At 46.4% G+C, this 17,386-nt stretch overlaps 2 protein-coding genes across 3 annotated transcripts; one reads left to right on the plus strand and one right to left on the minus strand.

Moving 5' to 3' along the window:
* LOC8070214 (stachyose synthase) lies at positions 3,386-7,137 on the minus strand. Its single transcript, XM_002451193.2, has 3 exons — positions 6,041-7,137; positions 4,553-5,951; positions 3,386-4,181 (listed from the first exon to the last, which is right to left on the minus strand). The coding sequence occupies exons 1-3, from the start codon at positions 6,775-6,777 to the stop codon at positions 3,603-3,605; spliced, it is 2,715 nt and encodes a 904-aa protein (XP_002451238.1). The 5' UTR covers positions 6,778-7,137; the 3' UTR covers positions 3,386-3,602.
* LOC8082083 (cysteine-rich receptor-like protein kinase 15) lies at positions 12,197-17,172 on the plus strand. Of its 2 annotated transcripts, none has more exons than XM_021461855.1 (8): positions 12,197-13,682; positions 13,894-13,946; positions 14,442-14,500; positions 14,630-14,727; positions 15,497-15,725; positions 15,817-16,057; positions 16,160-16,319; positions 16,461-17,172. In XM_021461855.1, the coding sequence occupies exons 1-8, from the start codon at positions 13,266-13,268 to the stop codon at positions 16,704-16,706; spliced, it is 1,503 nt and encodes a 500-aa protein (XP_021317530.1). In that variant the 5' UTR covers positions 12,197-13,265; the 3' UTR covers positions 16,707-17,172. The 2 variants fall into 2 exon arrangements, with proteins under 2 accessions (XP_021317530.1, XP_021317531.1); XM_021461856.1 differs by having other exon boundaries at positions 14,448-14,500.

Here is a 17,386-nt window from a genome sequence, read left to right on the forward strand (position 1 = left end):
AATAAAGAAAGCATATGAGCTTGAGTAAAGGTGACATTAAATTGCATTAAGAGATCCAATTTCAACTCGGCTTAATTGTCCATCACCTCAATTGCATCTCCACCACGACTTTCTGAGCATGGTGCCATAGGATTTAGCCCTCGACAATAGATCAACATTTTGTGCTTAGGCAATTAGAGGGGTAGTATAAGGGACGCAAATTTGTACTGGTTGAGGTACATAGTGCCCTACGTCTAGTGGGGAAAGCTTCTCTAAGCGCAAGTTTGCAAGGGTGCTGATGTTTGCTAGAGCCTAGAATACGAGGAGGGATGATTGCTGATACAACGAGGCCCTTCTCCTTATACGGTTCAAGGGGCAGGGCTTACTGAGAGAAACTCCAATTGTATCTGGCAGTTTTCTAGTTTGGTACAAGGAAATAGGAGTCCTATCCGAGTGGATCTCTACAAATTGATTGACTTCTATGTGCATCTAGTTTATGCCATGTCCTTCAAGTGGTCAAGGTACCACAACCCATCTGGTTTGGTCTTCTCATTCTGCACGCTCGACCCACCCCATCCCAGTTGAGTTGTTTTCCTTGCGGCAAAAGGGTACCTTGGCCTAGTATAACGACAATAGCCCCAAAAGTCATGATAAGACAGTCATCCACTCAACTCGTTGGTTATGGCCACTAAAGATGTATTATGCAATCTTGTGGATTTTGCTCATCATGATGGCCTATTAAGGATAAGAATGTAGGGTCTCAGGGAATTCAAGCTGCTTAATCTTCCCATCACCACTGCCCCTCTTGTGATAGTGATACTAGAGAGTGTTGTTTTCCAGCCATTTGGTCCACCTACCCATCTGTTGGGGCTTATAAAAAAACACCTCCGATGAGACCTCCATAGAACAAGCCATGCCAAAGTATTCCAAGGAAAATCCCAAATATAGTGAGCTTGCGAGTGTCCACCATTAGTTTTTGCCATAGGCCCTCGAGAAGGTGTTGCCGAATCTAGGAAAAGGGAATGCACATGTAGGAATGATAACATTCTTACATGTAGGAGTGTCCACCATACCTTAGACACATGATCTTATCGAACCCTTAGCTATACATGTAAGATTTCAATAGCACCTTAAGGTGGGTGAAAGTAAATACCTATGGCCATGTGTGGCATAGTTGGTTTGGTTTAGTACCACCTTAAAAAAAATATCAGTGAGGGCGTAGGGGAATTATAGATAATACTTATAGCGTGAAATGAAATAACATAGTATGGACTTTATTTGAAATAAAATGGCATAAGAATGCTATATCCTTCACTTTATTTTAGAGATATCACCAGTAGGGATGTGAACATACATGACAAACAACTTTCATCACTGTAGGAATGATATTTGTGATAAAGAACAATTTCGTGAAGATTTAGTGACAAAATTCTATTTGTCAAAAACAAAGCATCACATAGGTTGTGTTGTGATAAACCCGAGTTGGAGCAAAGGTGTCAAATAAGGACATTTCATTTCACCAACCTAGGTGTTTAGAGAAGTGGATTGCCCATGTTTAGGATAGATAGTCGTAGTATCAAAAGGGTCAGAAGTGTTTTACATAACAGTTATCTAGTGTCACTCATGAGATCTAACTTGTGTTGCATTTAGGTACAAAGCGGTGATTTGATACATGGGTGAAAAACCTTTAAAAAATGTTTTGAAAATGCTAAACAGTGCTAGGGTGTCCATCATCCTTTGGCAGACCCTAAGGAGTTAGCCATTTGAAAAAAGTCATCATGCAAGCGGGCTGCTCTGCAGACGTCCTGCAAGCTGCCGCACTAGCCGCAACGCTAATTTACAGATTATGTGGATGTCCACCAGCTTAAACATGCTAGCCGCAAAATACCCACTGGGCTTGGCGGTAAAACCTGCTAGGCCTAGCAGGACCCGCAAGCATGAAGAAAAAACAGACACCTATGAAATTAAGCCTGACCCGGCGTAGAGGTACGGCGTACCTGAGGACGTATGAGCTGAACGCACGGTGCGACGCGACGTGCGAGCGTCCAACTGATGACGATGCCATCGCCGCCACCGTCGTAGCCCAGAAAGAAGCCATGCTATGCGTTTTGCGCCACGGAGTCTTATCACGCGCCTGCGATAAAGTGCTCGTGGTGGTCCGTACTTGTGGAGTCTGCATAGTAGGAGTCGAACCTGCAGTCCTGCTTAAGCGCGGAGACGAGCTCCCTGACGATGTGCACGAGTGCACGACACGGATGACCAAGGGTCGAGGGGAGTCCGTGTGGGTGCGTGTAGGGGAACCGTGACGCGTCCACCGAGATGTGGAGAGCGAGGCCAGGCGGGAGGTCGTCGCGACATCCAGCGTCGAAGCGTGAACAAAGAGGATTTGTGGGTCCTAGCAGGTGTTTGCAGGTCCTGCTAATGTCCATTGGACTTAGCAGGTTGGCCTGCTTTAAACCGCAATAGCATAGCGGGCTATTTGCATTGTCTAAAAGGGGATTTTTGCGGGGCGGGCAAAGCGGGCTTGCGGATAGGCGCGCCCCGCTTGCATCTTGATGAAAAAGGTTTGAGAAGAGTGCTTAATGGAGAGTTTTTACACTCACCGAAAAAAGCGTCCACTAGAGTTTAAAGCACATGGCCCTGCACAATGTTGTACAATGAGAGTGTTCTATACTTCTATGTGAGGCCTGACTCTCCGTGGGCACCAAAGTTCAACCACCAAAGCTTAGGCTCTAAGGTTGGGACACATGTCAGTAATCAGAGGCATGCTAGAGTTTTCAAAGAGATGACTGAGCTCTTTTGGTGCACTGGAGAGTAAAGATAAGGGTTTAACCCTTCTACATAGAGGACCATGGCTTAATAGATCTCTCCGATCAGGGACGCTGGAGAGTACTGATGGCCTAAGAGGAGATCTCTAGAGCGCACCGGGAAGCTCTGGTAGTGTACCGGAGTTTAATTCTAGAAAGGGTGTTTAACTATGTGCACAGAAAGATAGAACGCATTAGAGCTATCTAGCGCTCACGGGAGAGGAGCAACAGAGCTTCGAGCACATCAATGGTTAATTTCTCTGTGACCATTTGGAGAACTTAGGTGGTAAGCTCCAGTGCTACCATAAGAGATCTCTAGTGGATAGGCTTTTGGATAAAATTAGAATAATATGGTCAAATTTGGACAAGATGCAAGTCACAGGGAATGCGGTTTTTTTTTATCTCACGTCTACTTGGTTTATGATTATTTGGGACCATAGTTCTTCTCGAGTGAAGGAAACTGAGCAATTTTAAACTATAAACCATTTTTATCTACTTGGTTTCGTTGACCACTGCTAGTTTCCTTCTAGAATAAGGAGAAACTTCCGGCCCTGACCACTACAACTATGAACAATATCCAGGTATACTAGAACGTTCCCATTGCCGAGCAAAGCTGTTACAAAATTTCTTCAAATTAAATTCACTTATTTTTTTTTGAAACAGTACAGAATTCCACACATCACGAATAATAAACTAAGTTTATCACACTCACACCATATACAAAATCAGGAAGACAAAAGGTGGAAAAGAATTAACAGCTGCAACTTGCAAGCATTGTTGCTTCCATGAGCCTAACAGCACGGCATCGCTCTTCTCCTAGAAACAGAGGACCACATCAGAGACACCACCCTTCTCCTCCTTCCACGTCACGTCGACCATCAGCTTCCCGCCATTTTCCCATTCAAATCCAGCCTCACATCCATCCACCAGGCTCTTCTTCGGTGCCACGTCAGAGTACACCAGTAGCCGTCCTCCCCCTTTCACCTTCATCCTCACCTCGCCTCCACTGCCGTGCTCAACCTCAAGAATGGCGCCGCCACAGTTCAGCAAGTCAACCAGCCCGATCGGCGCAAAGCGCGCTTTGGCGGCACCAGCGCCGCCGATGGTTGTGACCGGAGCAAATGTGAAGAGCTCAAAGGAGGATGGCTGGAGGGTGAACTGGATGGGTTCTGAACTTGGTGTCATCAGGAGGAGCTCCTCGGTTTGGCATCGGTAGACTGCGTATGATGCAGCTTTCGCCATGGCGGATGTGTCTTCCCGCTGGCTCCACTCAACGTCGGCAGGCCGGACTTCGCCGGAGACCGGCTTGTAGCAGTGTGAGTAGCCTCGGACGCGGTGCTCCACGGGGTCCCACCCTGCTCCCTGGCAGTTGAATGCCCCAATCACCCCTCCAAACTGCAAAAATTAATTTGGACAGTTTCAGAATTCTGATGGTATTGCATATGCCACATGCATGGGATCCTAGTAGTCAAGACCAACAATTCAAGAACTGAAGGAGACATTTAAGTTTTACACAAACAATCAAATATCTTAGTTAAGTCTCTGAAACTGAAAGCATGGTAGGTAACTGACAAGTCTATGTGAAATGCAATAAAAGTTGACAGCAGTAGATACCACCCCATCCCTATTAGATTTTCATCGCAATTAGTAACTGATCGAGATATTTGGAAATACTTTGATCAACTATTGGCGATGAATGACAACCATCTGCGAGCAACGAGCAATACAGTAACAGATGGTAGGGTACATTAAAAAAAAAAACTGACCTTGTTCAGGTTCCAAATCTTGAGGACAGTCTGCTGATCAAAGAGCGGATTCTTGAAGAGGCAGTCTCTAGTGGGCAGAGCATAGTGCAGGCACCTGGGCACGGTGCCATCGGGGAAGACGAGCCTCCTGAGCAGGGCGAAGTCATGGCCGCCGAGGGAGTCGCTGACGTAGACGGGGCCGCCGGAGATGGCCCTGGAGGCGGCGTGGAAGGCGGCGCAGGCATGGTCGGACTGGAACATGTCCCAGTCCGGCCGGATGAACTGCCCCATCCACAGGCTGTTGTAGGCGCAGTTCACCATGTGCGCGCCCTGCAGCCAGAACACGCCCATGGGGTCGCCGTTGGGGTCCTCGAACCAGAAGTCGTCGCCGGCGCGGCCCATGGCCACCTGCCGTGTCCCGAGGAAGAAGAAGTCGTTGCACTGCTGCATGCTGGCGATGATGCCCGTCCCGGCGAAGTTCTTGGCGACGGACTTGGAGAGCCCGTCGTAGTACGCCTTGGCGAGCTCCACGCGCCCGCCGTGGTCCTCGCACACGTACTCCAGCGTGTGCACGACGTCGACTTTGACGCCGGTGACGCCCGCGCCGGCGAGGTACGAGTGCATGGACTCGTAGAGGTCGCCGGCCTGGTCCGGACGCACCAGCCCGATCCCGCCCTCGACGATGCGGTCCACGGCGAGGTCCTCCATGGTGCCGGCCAGCCCCGGCGACGGCCGCGCCGGCACGACGCGCGCGTCCAGGTGCGTCGCGCCGGGGCGCACCCCGCCCCACCCGCCGCACAGCGCCTGCCACACGTACACGTCGTCCAGCTCCGGGAACCTGCGCCTCATGTCCTTCAGGAACGCCTTCAACCCCACCTCGCCATCGCCGGTGCTCCCGTCGTCGTCGCCGAGCTTCGCGAGCATGGCGTCCCTCTGCACGAGCAGCTGGTCGAGCTCTCGCCGCCGCTGCGCGATCCTGGCGTCAAAGCTCGAGAGATCGGTGGCGCCGCCCTGCGCCGCCTTCTTCTTCGCCTTCCCGGCGTTCTCGATCTCCGCGGCCTTGCGCACGACGGCCTTGGACATGGTCGTATCGTAGAAAAGCTCCGGCGGGCGGCGGATCAGGGCGCCCTCCCTGTACCCACGGAAGCGCGCGCACTCGTCGAAGCGGTAGAGGCGCGCCGTCATCTGGTCGCCGCCGAGGACGAGCCCCCGCGCGTCCTCGTGCGGCGGGTCGTCGTCGTCGCGGTTCACGCTCTGCCAGCCGTCGTCGATGATGAGGAACCGCGGCGGCACGCCGGCGTCGGCGAACTCCGACACGCCCTGCCACACCCCCACCGGGTCGACGGTGAGGTAGAAGGCGTCCCACGTGCACCACCCGAACCGGTCCGCCATCGCCGGCAACGCCTTCTCCTGGACCAACCTGCGGCGCGGGCGCGGGGCGCGTTCCAAGTCCAGAGTTAATCACAGCCGTCCGATCGCGAAATCAAGGGCCGGAAATTTTGTACCCACCTGAACGTGCCGAGGTGCACCCTGGCGGCGAGGTAAGCCTCCTGCATGACCCTGTAGGGGTCATCGCCGGCGTGCACGTAGGCGATGCGGCGGAAATCGGTGGCCGTCACGGCGGCAGAGCCGCTCTCGGCGCAGAGGACGACGCCGTCCTCCTCCTCCCCAGGGAAGATGGCCGACCGGAAGCTCCCCTGCACGAGAGGCAAGACGAAGACGTACCCTGGGCCGCCGGCGCCGGCGAGCTCGGGGACCTCGAGGAGCACCCACTGCGTCTCCATCTGGAGGTCCCGGCCTCGCCGCCCCGCCCACGCCGTGCTCCACCACGTCTTGAACCGGAACACGCTGAGGAACCGCCGCGGGCCAGGCAGGCTCCCGACGCGGCACGGCGCGCGGCTCGCCGGAGACGGCAGCGTGAAGCCCAGGAACGCGCCCCGCCTCGCGTTCCCGGCGGCCTGACTGGCCAGCTCCCGCGGCGCGTCCGACGACGACGAGGTGGTGGTGGTGGGGTCGAAGGCCTCCGCGAACGGGGTCAGCGTGACGTTCCCCGGCACGCCCGTGAGCAGCGCGGCCGCGGCGCCCTTGCCGACGCCGACGGTGAGCTCGCCGTCCCGCAGCGAGAAGATGCATGGCGACGACGCGGATGACGACGACGACGGGCTGGTGGTAGTGGTGGCGAGTTTGGGCACGGCCGTGGCGGCCACCTTGGGCGTGGGCTTGGACTCGTTAGGCGGCGGCGCCATTGGGCAACGACGCGATGGTCAAGAACGATCAGAGGGGGTCTATGCTAGCTGGCTGCCCAAGCTCGCTGAGAAGGACGGAGGAGGTTCCATGGCGATATATATAGGCGCGAGTGGGAGCGGTGAGGACGAAGGTGGCGGGCCCTTTTTTTTTTTTCTTCTTTTTGAAACACAGAAGCGTCTGGAGCGTGATGGTGTCGTCGTGTATGTACGTGCGGTAGGCGAGATGCAGTGTCTACAGAGAGGTTCGAGACGTGCCGCTATATAAAAAAAAAAAAATGCACGGACTGGGCGGTGCGGCGCGGGCGTCACGTACGCTATACTGACGTTACGTGCATCACGGGAGCGTAGTGTAGGAAAATGCACACGAGCGGGGCGAGTGTGATGTATGCCAGCTTGTCGCTGTTGCATTGGTCAGTGTGATGATTGTTTTGTAGCGAGATGTCACGCGCGACGACTCGATGACGTAGCATGTTTATACTCGAGAGTATAACTGTATGTACGGTGGGATCGAGGAGACTGACTCTCTATCTGAATCTCCTGTGCGGTGGGGTTGAGGAGCAGCTTCCTCCTTGAAGTTTGCAAGCCATGCCACCTAAGACCATCCCGAAAGTTTAGTTTCCAATATATTCATATTTTATAAACAATGTATTAAAGTTTTATGTCTCTCTACTTCTATAAAACTCTTATTATCTCTTTCTTTATTACTACAACGCCACATCAGTATATTTAATGTGCATGAAACTCCATTAAAACTGACCTACTTATACACAATTATTATAAATTATTGCCAATTATTATTATCAATGGTAATTACAGTATACAAAATTGGTAGCCATGTATTTATGTTTCTTTTCAAGAATTTGTAGCACATCTTATGAAGATTTACGTGAAAATCCTAGAATTTATCTTATTTTAGTGTATCTCATAAAAATTAACGTGGAGGCTCCACTAAGATTTCTAGTTAATAATAGCAAGAATAAAGATACCAGGTATATGCTGCACATTGGTGTTTTTCCCACATATATTTGAGAATGCTCATTTTTGCTCACTCAAAAACTAAACGAACTCCTTTTTCCATTTTTTAAAAAGAAAACTCATTTTCTTTGCTAAACATAACAAAATAACTATACACCAGTCTGTGGATCCGGAGATGCAAATAACGCGAATAAGACTATCTCCAACAATCGTCATCCAAAATACAAGACCCATTTGTCCTTTGGATAGCGCTACAGGTAAAAGGTTCTATACTTCTATACCTATTTTTAGTCTTGTTGGGTACCATAAAATGGGATACCCAAATTAAGGCGATAAAAAATCGCAAAAAGGAATTAGGCAAACGCTCAAACTTCCCGGGCTCGGGCGCAAGCTCCGTCTCGCCCGACCCCTTGGGCTCGGGCACGGTCTCCGTCTCGCCCAACCTCTTGGGCTCGGACTCAAGTTCCGTCTCGCCCGACCCCCCCTAGGCTCGGGCGCAATCATCGCCTCGCCCGAACCTCAGTCTCGGAATCAAGCTTCCAACACACGGTGGTCGTACCCCGGATGTGACGCGCACCACGTCTCCCACGTTGCAGCAGGGCATGACAGCTACTATTCCAACTACTCCAGTCACTGTGGCACCTTACCTCTTTCACTGTGGGACTTCACCCTACAATGAAGGGAGGTATGGGAGGGTTAATCCCAGCTATTGTAACCATATATCTGGACTGTCATTTCCCCACTATCGCAGGACACGCTGCAATATCCTCGATCCGACCTCCACGATCCAAACAGGGCTCGGCAACGCTCTACAGAAGACGACCACGCCGTCAACCATGCCTTAAGGACGAGGTGGCCGATCTCCACATGATCGGCACTGCAACTCCACCTTCTACCAGAAACAATTTACAAACTAACACATGTAAAAACCCTGCCACCCCTTGCGGCTATAAAAGGGGAGGCAGGGTACCCCTTAGAGATCATAGAACACCCGACAAGGGATCAGCTCACGGCAACACACACACTCAAGCCACAGATAGCACTCCACATCTGAGTAGTGAATATCACTCTGTCTATTTTTCAAAGCCGAGACTTGGGACCTAGCCCTCTCTCGCAACCAGCTTGTACACCCCTACTACAAGCACTCTCGGGTGCAAGGCAATACAAACACTGACTCTCTCACTGGACGTAGGGCATTCATAGCCCGAACCAGTATAACTCCCTGTGTTTCCTTTGCATCACCATTCGGGTTTAGGAGGACACGCAGACTTATTACTCGTTAGTGTCTAGACCCCGAGTATAGACGCCGACAAGTCTTCTCCAACAACAAGACCTAAAAGACAACAATCTCTGCAAATGGGTCTTGAGAAGAGATGATACCCAAATTTGGGTTATGCCTCTCTTGATACCCAAAATGAGTCTTCTGTATGGATACTCTGTTGGAGGCTATAGGTATTGTGTTGGAGACCTATTTTAGACTTGGGTTCTCAAATGAGTTTAGAGACAACCTAAAATGGAGACCGCGCAGGGGCTGTTCATGCACTGTTTGTGGCACGACTCTAACAAACGAGACTTTTTTTTTCAAAGAAGATAGTAGTAATACACTCGAATCAGAGCATTATTGATTGTGAAATGAAAAGCTCTTAGCAAAACAAAGTTAAAAGGTTCACTAGGGCCTTGTTTACTTCCTCCCAAAATCTAAAATTTTTCAAGATTTCCTGTCACATCGAATCTTTAGATACATACATGGAGTATTAAATATAAACGAAATTAAAAACTAATTACACAGTTGGTCTGTAATTTGCAAGACAAATCTTTTGAGCCTAGTTAGTCTATGATTGAACAATATTTATCAAATACAAATAAAAATGCTAGTGTTCCATAAAAATTTTGTTGAGTAACTAAACACAGCCCGGTATATATAAACGGATTTCTGTTTGTGGCACGAAAGTGCTAATGAATCCTAAAGCAGCGTTCCAAATGCATCTACTAGACGCGTCCCAACAGACCTGAATTTCTCTGAACCTCCGCCATGAAATATATATTTAAGTTCAGATAAACCTTCAATTTGCTGACGCTCCTTTACGTATGATATGAGTTGACCCCCTGTTGTTATGACCCATAGGAGTATCTAGAACGTAGGAGCATGTACATCCACAGCGTCAAACATGCAGGGGCCCTCAACCTCAGCAATACTTGTATGTGCACTGCCGTCTCCTGCCTGCAAACACATTTCATCATTTGTCTCCAACTCGCCTACAATTGCATCTCTTTCAGGAGTAGCTAGCCAAAGACTTGCTGCTGAACTCCGTGATCCAGAGCAAACGTTTGACGTGAGCTCAATTATTGGTTGGTTGGTTGGTTGGTTGCTGAATCACAGGGGAGTTGTACAGCATTTTGCTGTTGCAGATTCAGTGGGGCCGGGGGGCAGGAGGGTGATGAGCCAGCATGAACTAGGCCTTGTTTAGATTTTTTTTTGATTTCGATGTTGTAACATCTTTGTTTTTATTTGATAAATATTATTCAATTATGGACTAACTAAGTTCAAAAGATTCGTCTCGCAAATTACAGACAAATTATATAATTAGTTACTTTTTTTATCTATATTTAATATTTCATGCATGTGTCGCAAGATTCGATGTGATGAAGAATCTTGAAAAGTTTTTGGATTTTGGATGAAACTAAACAAGATCTAATCCTACTAACTGCATTTTAATAGCAGTACAGTAATAATATAGGAGATCGAAGGAACTGGAAATGATAGAGACCACCCATTTGTATTGCCCCCCCAACCATTCACATTCAGTTTATATCAGCTTGAGAAAATTCCTGTATATGACATGATTGTTTATATCAGTTTATATCAGCTGGAAATGACATTTGTATTGGCTCTCCTGAACAAGCGCGTGTTCTCGAGAGAACGTACATGACATGATTGTTTAAAGCCAAAGTGCATTAAGTGGGGCCATGCATCCACTGATTAGGAACTTAGGAGAAGGTTGTTTAACGCACTAGCTGCTGCTGATGTGTGCTAATTAGAAAGGCACTAACAGAGCCCAGTTTTTACTCGGTGGTTCGTATGCACTTTTTTGAAACTTTACTTCAGGGCAAAGGAAAACTTCAGAAAAGAGTTTGGGCTTTTGCTGCTAAGAGCAAAGCAGAGTTTTCTCCACTGATCAACCAATGGATTGCAAATCTAGCTTAGCTTGGTTCCTATTCACGGTGTGGAGCATTTTCTTCGCTTCCTTTTTTGTTTCCTGAATTTTGTAGGCCCTTTCTCATCCACTTTGTAATCTGTAACTGATGGTTGCCCTTTGCAGTCTTTTTTTTTAATCAATGTCAGTAGGGGCTTTGCCCCTCCTATTTACTAAAAAAACTTTAATTCAGGGTCTGTCACCTTTTTTTCCCTTCATTTGTAGAGTGTCAGACACCGGATGACATATATACAAGAGACTCTTCTAAAGATCTAATTAATACCTTTTTCCATTATCTTTGTTTTTGTAACAGCTACATGTTTTGCATGTGAATTCGAGCTAAGTACATATATACAAATGCATGAAGCACTCAGTTAGAGAGCATGGATGGCCCTACTTAGGTTTTCAACCATTGAAGGTACAACCTTCAATCTGATCATGGCGGATTCAGAAACAAGACAATAGAGGATCTAGGCATTACGACATCCAGGGTTGGCCTGAACCTATCTAGGCCGGAGTTTTCATGGACCATTGAGGTCGAAAATTAATAGTAGTAATACTGATAAAAGGGGTGATTTTACACATGAACTCATTGCCCATGCGCGCTGGATGTGGGCGCTGGACTGTGTTTGGGTCTATAAACTTCGTTCCAATTTGTTTCCTTCTTTCAACTCAGCACTCCATTTCAGCCCACTATTTATGGGCATCATGAGCTTATCAGTTAATGGGTACAGAAAAATCTGCAGAAAAAAAGTATAAAAAAAATCTGTAGAAGTTCTTGCTTCAACTATTGCCTACATTCAGATTTTTAGACTCTAAAACCGTCCGGTTTAGCCCTCTAAACAGTTTTAGGTGATATGGAACCATGACAGCATCTTACAAGGCATCACATTAGACACAAGTGAGGTAAAGTAGTACTTTCGTAAATAGTTTAGAAGGTCAATTAGATTTTATAAAATTAATTCTAAAATAATTTTCAAAAGCATCCAAATATTTTTTAAAAAAATTTATGTGCATTTAAAAATACAAAAATCTGATTTACTAAAAATTCATTCTTGAGCAGTTTTTTTTTTTTTTAGAAAATCACTCATTGGTCATGCTCGTGCCAGCTGGATGGCGGACTGTGTCTGGGCCAATAAACTCTCGCTCCCTTCCAGCCCACAATTTATCGGCCTAGTGGGCTTGTCCTGGGCTCCTCTCAAAAAGGCAAAAAAAATATTCTGTTGGGCTCGTGTTGACTGTTCAAAGTCGCAGGTGCCAGCCGAACGGACCTCGCCGTCTCGCCGCGCGGCGTCCGGCGAGCAGGAGCAGCCACCGTGCAAGCAGTTCCCTTGGTCGCGCCGCACCGTAGCGATCCAGGGCGTGAGCTCGCCAGTCAGGCTCAGGCAGCCACGACGAGCAGGTCCCCACGATGGGATCCGGTCATTCCGGGAACCACGGAAAGGCGGTAGAGCGGAAGGCGCGCTCCTCTAACTCTGTGAGACTGTGACCAAGTTGTTCGTGGAAATGCTGGGAAGCGTCCCGTCTCTTCTCCGGTAACGGATCGGCGTCGGCGTCGGCACGGCACCTGGAGAGGTTGAGCGGGACGTGTCAGCCAGCTGTCAGGCGTTGACTCCTCTTGCCATCGCCGCAGAGCTCCTTCTCCATGGAAATCGAGGAAAGGGAAGATTTTCTGTCATGTCTTTCCGCTGTCTGTTGCGGGCCCAACTATCTGATCCTGAAGATTTTGTGGGGGTTTTCCGGCGGTGTTCATCACAATCATCCGTGTGCGTGCAGGGCGAGCACAAGGTGTTCGTGGAAATGCCACGCAGGCTTGGTTCAGAAAGGACAGTTCATGCAGCAAGGATCAAAGACAAGGTCTCTCAGGTATCAAACATCCAAGTTGCATTGCATGTAAGATATTCAGGTAATTGTACCATCATTGAATGAGTCAAAACACACTCACTTTCGAGTGCAGTGTCACTCACACTCCCACCGCGGATGTATCCATGGTTTGTATACTAGTTCCGAAAGGGTCACCGTAGTAGTATGGAAGTTGGAAAATCTTGCCCATGTGGGACCTGTTGCCGACAACTGCTGCTACGCGTATGACCACTCTACTTACCTGTCCATGACTGGTGTACATGACGACATTATTGCTTTTCTCTGTCTTTCACGGGACTAGCCACCATTAGACAATGGTTGTTGCCATCTACCTTGCTTCGTCAGAGCTTGTTTCATCTACCTACCTAGTTCGCCAGAGCTTTTTGCAAAAAGATTGTTCTTGTTCTATTTGGATGATAACTCTGTAGCAGAAGCAACCAGTAAAGCCGAGAGAAAATGGACATCGCAAAGCTTGCAGGGGTTGATACCGTCAAGCTTGTCATCATGATTGTGCAGGCAGCTCAGACTGTTCGCCATAACAAGAAGACCTGCCAGCAGCTTGTCCACCATGTGCAGATAATCGGTGACCTCCTGAAAAAGCTGCAGACTCCAGAGATGATGGAACATCCAGAGACTAGGAACGGTCTTAACAATCTTGAAGAGATTCTTCGTGAGGCTTACATGCTTGTCACATCCTGCCAAAACAACAACTATGTATACCACCTCTTCACAGGGAAGAAGCAGGCAGATCAGTTCCGTATTCTGCAGAATAGGATGAACTCGTGTCTCCAAGTTTTCCCACTCATCAGCCACATCGACACCACAGACCGGTTGGACAAAATTCTTGAAATCATACGGCCTCCATGCTCACAGGTATGGTAATTGGCAAGATATATAATTTTTTTTTGTATAAATATGGCATGACCACATTTACATGGTAATTTTTTCTCATTTTTGTAGACTTCTAATGAAGATCATGCAGTAGTATAGGAGGATTCAAATTATCCATGTCACAAAATAATTTATTTTGAGAAACATCCTCTTTCCAGATTCTTGGTGCTCAGACACCTTTTTATTCTTTCAGGTTGTAAGAGATGTGCCAAGACTGCTTGCAGGTTGCTCGTCTTGTGACACCAGGTTAGAATGTGCATTTATTTAAGTGTGCCCATACTTTTTTGGCTAGCTCGAACCTGACCCGTGCCCGATGTCAGGTAAAAAAAAACAGAGAGATTTGAGTCTCATTTAAATTTTTAGACAATGGTGTCAATCTATATGTATATGCTCAAAATACATAATGGATAAGTTCCAAAAATGTTAACAACATATTTCCCTGCCTAATTTTTGTTGCACATTCCGGTGACTTCACAAAATAACCCCATTTGTTGGCTTAACATTTGGGCGCCCTTGTGCTTTCATCATTCATAGTTATTTGGTTATGTTCTTGCACACTACCACAAGAATCTGTCTACATGGTTTTGTTAAGTGGTTTTCTACTTTAGAGAGAGAGTTTTGTGAAAAGTCCTGTACACAATCTAGAATTTTGAACCTTTTTTATACTGATATGTAAGATTCAAGCATAACATTTTTTTCTTCTACCTTAGATAGCATGATAGAATCTACTCACCTTGTTAGTGGCAGGACTGAAGTGTACGGTCAAGTTAAAAGGTGCTCCCTCCAATTGAATTGCGCAGGTATGGCCCATTAAATAGAGAAATGGTGATCAGAAACTACATCAGTATGCTCGTGGAAAGTAGCAGAGTTTTGGAGTGCCAAATAGATTGATTTTAAGGGTCTCAAAGATCTTTCTCCTGTCATAACAGAGGCACTTAAGTTCAGTTTGTCCCAGTTGGTTGATGCTACAAACAATTTCTCTGACAGGAATCTAATTGGCAAAGGTAGCTTTGGCTGTGTTTACAAGGTAGGTGTCCCCAACACCCCAACACATGCCGAAACAGGGTATACGAAATGACGCCCTAGAATGCATTTAACAAACTCTCATTGAATTTTGACCAAGGTAATAGGTACAATATATAATTTGGATACATGTAAATAGCATGACTAAATTTTTCAGATGAATTTCTTTCATCTACTTCATTGATGAATATATGACAAAGAAAGTCAGTCACCAAAGTGGTATCAGATTTCAACTAAATACATACGATCATATATCAACCTAAAAACATTGAAAAGTCAAAAAGGTGTCATATTAAATTATGGATATAAGTTTGCCCCCCTACACTTTGATATGGTCATCACTTACGGATATAAGTTTGGCCTTCTAGACTTTGATACGGTCATCCCGCTGCAGCACTGCTATTGAGGTGTCTTCTATAATTTTCTATTATATTTCAACTGTGCTAATTTGCAATAAAGTGGAAAAGGTCATAACATAAATATCAAATAGCACTGCAATTTTACATTTGATTAAAAACTCCACTATCATGTAATCAAACTCTTTATTAGGTGCCACAATGAAACTCTTTCATCACTATAGAAAGGTGTGGTGGGGTGCATTGTAGGTGTGTGGGTGCAGTATTGTACTCTTTGGTACGCTCTCTTCATAATCAAATGATATGCAGCTCTCATGTACGTTTGAGAAAAAAAAAACACTAGAACTCTTCATTGAGTAACCCAAAGAGTTTGTGCAAAAATATTGATCATCATTTGAATATTATGTTTGCATTCAGGGTCAACTACATGATGGACTTGAGGTTGCTGTCAAAAGATGTTTCGAGTTACCTTCTTCACCTAATCAACTGGATGTCCAAGATTATGAATTTCAAAATGAGATTTGCTTTCTTCCAAGGCTTCAGCATACCAATATAATTAAGCTTCTGGGTGACACTACGCAGGAAAGAAAGAGGATTTTGGTCTATGAATATATGCCAAATGGAAGCCTTGACTCCTTCATCTTTGGCATGTGTTCTCTATTTTTTAGCTCATCTCAATTTTATACAAAATATAATGTGCTATAGTGAGCTCACTAGAGTAAACATTCTGTGCTTAGGTGCAAGGACAAGCAGGTTGCATCTGGACTGGCCTACGCGCTTTCAGATAATTAAAGGAATAGCTGAAGGGATGCTTTATCTTCATAAGCTTTGTGGACTACATATTATACATGGAGATTTAAAGCCAAGTAACATTCTCTTGGATACCAACATGAAGCCCAAGATTTCTGATTTTGGCTTATCTAGAACATATAATCCGGGAGTAGATGAAGAGTTTGCTGACCGCATAGTGGGCTCAATGTAAGACGTTGTCAGATTGTTATCACGATTGTGATAGGCCAGCACAAGAGGCTCTTTCCTTCTCATTTTTTGAGAACTTACATTTCTGTTTCCCTGTTGTAGTGGTTTTACTGCTCCCGAATGTCAGGAAAGACGTGTTTTCTCCGTCAAGTCTGATGTGTATGGCTTTGGAGCATTGCTTCTCGAGATAATAAGTGGTCACAGGTGCTTTTCTCTTGCAAGTGGAGAATCTGGAGGTGATCATGGATTTCTGAATAAGAGGGTGCGTAGAACTTCCAAACTATCTCTACATTTTCAATAACAAAAATCCAGCATGGACCTTTTAGTTAATTGCACCACTAACTTCCACTAAAATGGCAATCTATGATGCCATTTTTATTTTATTTTTGTTCCCTCACCTCAGGCGTGGAAGTTATGGAGAGCAGGCGGATTGATTAAGTTTGTCGATTCTCCCCCAGGCGATGAATCTGAAAGGATGGAGGTACTAAGGTGCATCCAGATAGCACTGCTGTGTGTGGAAGAGAACCCTGCAAACCGGCCTACCATGCAGGAGGTTGTTCTGATGTTAAGGTGCCACAAATTTGTGCTTCCTACACCTCAGCATCCAGCTTACCTCAGGGCTGCTGAAATGGTGCGCACACATTCATAGCATATCTGGTTTTGGTAACTTGGGGGAAGCTTGTTACATGCCATCCAGGTTCGCTGAAGAGGCAACCATGGATGACACTGTACAAATACCATAACCTTCAGGGTGATGCTCGTACTGTAGCATGGCAACACCCTGAAATAGAAAATTTTGGTTAGGGTCTCTGCAGCATCTGTTTGTTGTTGGCAATAACCGGTGTGTATGTACTGTCAGACCAGTTTTGTATCAGTCAATATTGATGTTTTCACTGCTCTGATTTCCTGCAAGAGCCTTGGTGGCGCTCCTGGTCGCAGATCCTGACAGGAAGCTCATTTTCCCTCAGGCCTTGTTTAGTTTCCAAATATCAGGTTCTCTGGTCTGGGAAGCAAGATTCTTGTTTCTTTGAACATCTCCAGGTCTCCTGCTGCCTTGGGCCCTGTAATCTGTTGGTCATGAATTGGATCAGTTTGGAGGTCATATCTCTTTTATACTTCATTTATGTATCTTTTTATAATGGCAGACACCGGATTGCAACATAAAAGGAGAATTTTCCTGTGCTTTGTTTTTTTTTTTCTTATTTGACACCAACAAATTTGTCAGATTTTTCGCCAATAAAAAAGAAGACAGCTCACCAAAAGAAAATCTAACAGACAATACAAAATATAAATCTATTGACAGTTTTGTTGGCTTTATATCAGTTGAAT

Source organism: Sorghum bicolor, chromosome 5 (genome assembly GCF_000003195.3).
Source record: "Sorghum bicolor cultivar BTx623 chromosome 5, Sorghum_bicolor_NCBIv3, whole genome shotgun sequence".
Lineage (NCBI taxonomy): Eukaryota > Viridiplantae > Streptophyta > Magnoliopsida > Poales > Poaceae > Sorghum > Sorghum bicolor.

What these genes read in the sequence shown, in the direction of transcription:
- LOC8082083 (XM_021461855.1), top strand. Translation starts at nt 13,266, where the DNA reads ATGGACATCGCAAAGCTTGCAGGGGTTGATACCGTCAAGCTTGTCATC. An exon ending in CCTCCAATTGAATTGCGCAG is followed by an intron (nt 14,501 to 14,629) that starts GTATGGCCCATT and finishes CTGTCATAACAG; the next exon opens with AGGCACTTAAGTTCAGTTTG. An exon ending in GACCGCATAGTGGGCTCAAT is followed by an intron (nt 16,058 to 16,159) that starts GTAAGACGTTGT and finishes TCCCTGTTGTAG; the next exon opens with TGGTTTTACTGCTCCCGAAT.
- LOC8070214 (XM_002451193.2), bottom strand. Translation starts at nt 6,777, where the DNA reads ATGGCGCCGCCGCCTAACGAGTCCAAGCCCACGCCCAAGGTGGCCGCC. An exon ending in GTGCACCTCGGCACGTTCAG is followed by an intron (nt 5,952 to 6,040) that starts GTGGGTACAAAA and finishes CCCGCGCCGCAG; the next exon opens with GTTGGTCCAGGAGAAGGCGT. An exon ending in AGATTTGGAACCTGAACAAG is followed by an intron (nt 4,182 to 4,552) that starts GTCAGTTTTTTT and finishes TAATTTTTGCAG; the next exon opens with TTTGGAGGGGTGATTGGGGC.